The sequence below is a fragment of the Anas platyrhynchos genome, chromosome 31, assembly GCF_047663525.1.
Source record: "Anas platyrhynchos isolate ZD024472 breed Pekin duck chromosome 31, IASCAAS_PekinDuck_T2T, whole genome shotgun sequence".
In the NCBI taxonomy this organism is placed as follows: domain Eukaryota; kingdom Metazoa; phylum Chordata; class Aves; order Anseriformes; family Anatidae; genus Anas; species Anas platyrhynchos.
Genome location: NC_092617.1, coordinates 2735465 through 2738548, shown reverse-complemented (window position 1 = coordinate 2738548; position 3084 = coordinate 2735465). Strand labels below are relative to the sequence as shown.

Genomic DNA, 3084 nt, shown 5'->3' with positions numbered 1-3084 from the left:
CTTGATATTAAAGCAATCAGCATTGTGACTAGCAACTATTAAGGAGGTCTAATAGTTATACCAATTTCAGTTTAACACATTCTGGTCAGATCTGTCATTATCTCAACCTTTCGTGCCCCATGTTGGTTGCTAAAAAGGATTGTTGTGGTCTAACCCGGCCGGTAGCTAAATACCACACAACCATTAGCTCACCCTCCCCCCTCCCTCTCTGGAATGGGGGAGAGAAATGGGAAAGTGAAGCCTGTGAGGTGAGATAAAGACAGTTTATTAAGACAGAAAAATAAGAATAACAATAATAATAACAACGATTATAATAGTGCCACTACTAATAATGTGTACAAACAAGTGATGCCCAATGCAATTGCTCACCACCCGCTGACCAATTCCCAACCTAACCCTGAGCAGTCCAGCCCATTTCCCACCCCAGCTAGCCACCCCTATATATTGTTTAGCATGACGTCAGATGGTATGGAATACCCCTTTGGCTAGTTTGGGTCACCTGTCCTGGGTCTGTCCCCTCCCAGCTCTTACTGCACCCCCAGCCTGCCCGTTGGCAGGACAGAGCAAGAAGCTGAGACGTCCTTGGCTTGGTGAAAGCACTGCTCTGCAACAAGTAAAACATCAGCATGTCATCAGCACTCTTCTCATCCTAAGCCAAAATATAGCACCCTACCAGCTACTAGGAGGAAAACTAACACTATCCGAGCTGAAACAACGACAAATGCTATACCTAGAGGCCACAAATTGCCTGATATTAACTGGAGGTAAACTAGAAAAGTGAGATAGCCAAATTATTGCTAGGTAAATATTACCACTACAATCAGTTTCTTCAGTGTTGCTTTCAGCTCCTGGTTCCTCATGCTATAGATGAGCGGGTTCACTGCTGGAGGTACCACTGAGTACAGGAATGACACCATCAGGTCCAAGGAAGGAGAGGAGATGGAGGGGGGCTTCAGGTAGGCAAGTATGGCAGTGCTGACAAAGAGGGATACCACAGCCAGGTGAGGGAGGCACGTGGAAAAGGCTTTGTGCTGGCCCTGCTCAGAGGGCATCCTCAGCACTGCCCTGAAGATCTGCACATAGGACAACACAATGAAAACAAAACAAACTAATGCAAAACATGCACTAACCACCAGAAGTCTAACTTCCTTTAGGTAGTCTGAATCTGAGCAGGAGAGCTTGAGGATGTGGGGGATCTCACAGAAGAACTGGTCCACAGCATTGCCTTGGCAGAGGGGCAGGGAAAATGTGTTGGCTGTGTGCAGGACACTGTACAGAAAGCCACTGCCCCAGGCAGCTGCTGCCATCTGGGCACAAGCTCTGCTGCCCAGGAGGCTCCCGTAGTGCAGGGGCTTGCAGATGGCAACGTAGCGGTCGTAGGCCATGACAGTGAGAAGGGAATACTCCGCTCCAATGAAGAAGACTAAAAAGAGTACTTGGACAACACATCCTTGATAAGAGATGGCCCTGTTGTCCCAGAGGGCATTGGCCATGGCTTTGGGCAGAGTGGTGGAGATGCAGCCCACGTCGAGGAGGGCGAGGTTGAGGAGGAAGAAGTACATGGGGGTGTGGAGGCGGTGGTGGCAGGCTACGGCGCTGAGGATGAGGCCGTTGCCCAGGAGGGCAGCCAGGTAGATGCCCAGGAAGAGTGCGAAGTGCAGGAGCTGCAGCTTGCGCGTGTCTGCGAATGCCAGCAGGAGGAACTCACTCACAGAGCTGATGTTGGGCATTTTCTGACATTCTCTGTTGGAGAGAAAAAGGTAGAACAAAGTTAGAACTGATTTGAATGAGGAAAACTTATTACAAGTCTTAGAGAACCCCTAAACAGAGCCTCTCTCTTTGCAGCAGAACCTTTCTGCAGCTCTCCTGCTTGAGTTGTGGCTGGTGCTGGCTGACAGTGGCACTGGGTGCAGGGGCTGCTGTGGGCTGCAGAGGAGTCCTACCTGCAGCAGGAGGGAATCAGGAACATAGGGGAAACTCAGGTTCAGTCCACTTGTCAAGTCAATGAGTTTGCAGAATTTTCTTGCAAACAACTCATCTGAATGCAGAGCAGAGCTGCAGTGTTTTACTTGCTTTAATGTTATTTGCTTGCCCCTGTAACGCTTAGGTGAATTATTGGATGGTTGAACTCTGTGACTTGATATGTGTGCTCCTGGTGAAACCCTGTGGGTGCCAGGAGGCAAAGGGGCTGTCCCTTGGTGAAGACTGAGCAGAGCAGACCTGCCCAGCAGTGAGCTTGGGCATGAGAAGAAACTGGAGACAGCTGAGAGCAGAGAAGCCCGACTCAAAAGGCAGATGGACAGAATCCTCACCTTATCTCCAGGTGTGTGATCAGGATCTCAGCTCTTGCCTCCTAGATAGGAGTGCAGAAGCCTCAAACCAGCTGCCCACAGACAGCCATCCAGAAGCATGGACATGTCCTTAGCAAGGAGGTGTCTTCTCCTTGGGGCACCTGGAAAACACAAGGAAGCCACGAGAGAGCTGCAACCTGCCGGAGGGCAGCCTGCAGCCCAGGAGGATGCCCCAATGACAGAGCTGGATATCTGCAAGCTTGTGTGTGCCAATATCCTAGCTGCACTCCTGCAGTGTTCTAGCCACCCCTGTCTTATCTGACCAAGGGTAGCTAGGTTATAACACTCCAAGGGGCTTCTGCAAGACTTCCTCACCTCACACTGCAACCCAGCAGGACTCTCAAAGCCTACTGCATTGCCCACTGCCCTCCCAGAAACAAGACCCAGCAGGAGACCCTTCCAGGACCTGCAGCTGCATGGCCCTGCAGCCAGACCCTTACCTTGTCAAGGGCTGTGCAGGTTTCTCCTGCAGGCAGCTCTCAGCATCCTCCCGCTGCCAACTGCCTTCAGCCCCTCTCTCCTTTTCTTCTCTCTGTGTCTGTGCCTCTGTGTCTCTTTCCTGCTGCGTTGTGCAGAGGAGTTGCTCCTGGGAACAGCTGTCTCTCTGCTTCATGGAACTTTTTAAAATGTGTTTTCTCATGTCCCAGGAGTCCGGCCCAGCTCAGCACCAGAGGCCTATCCCAAGGTATTATAAACACCACTCTGGTGGCTTTGCTGATGAGCCCACGAGAAG

At 51.0% G+C, this 3084-nt stretch overlaps 1 protein-coding gene across 1 annotated transcript; it reads right to left on the bottom strand.

The window, feature by feature from the left end:
- Positions 1 to 797: 797 nt before the first annotated feature.
- LOC113840651 (olfactory receptor 14C36-like) lies at positions 798 to 1730 on the bottom strand. The gene has a single exon (XM_072029649.1). The coding sequence runs from the start codon at positions 1728 to 1730 to the stop codon at positions 798 to 800; it is 933 nt and encodes a 310-aa protein (XP_071885750.1).
- Positions 1731 to 3084: the final 1354 nt, after the last annotated feature.

What these genes read in the sequence shown, in the direction of transcription:
- LOC113840651 (XM_072029649.1), bottom strand. Translation starts at nt 1,730, where the DNA reads ATGCCCAACATCAGCTCTGTGAGTGAGTTCCTCCTGCTGGCATTCGCA.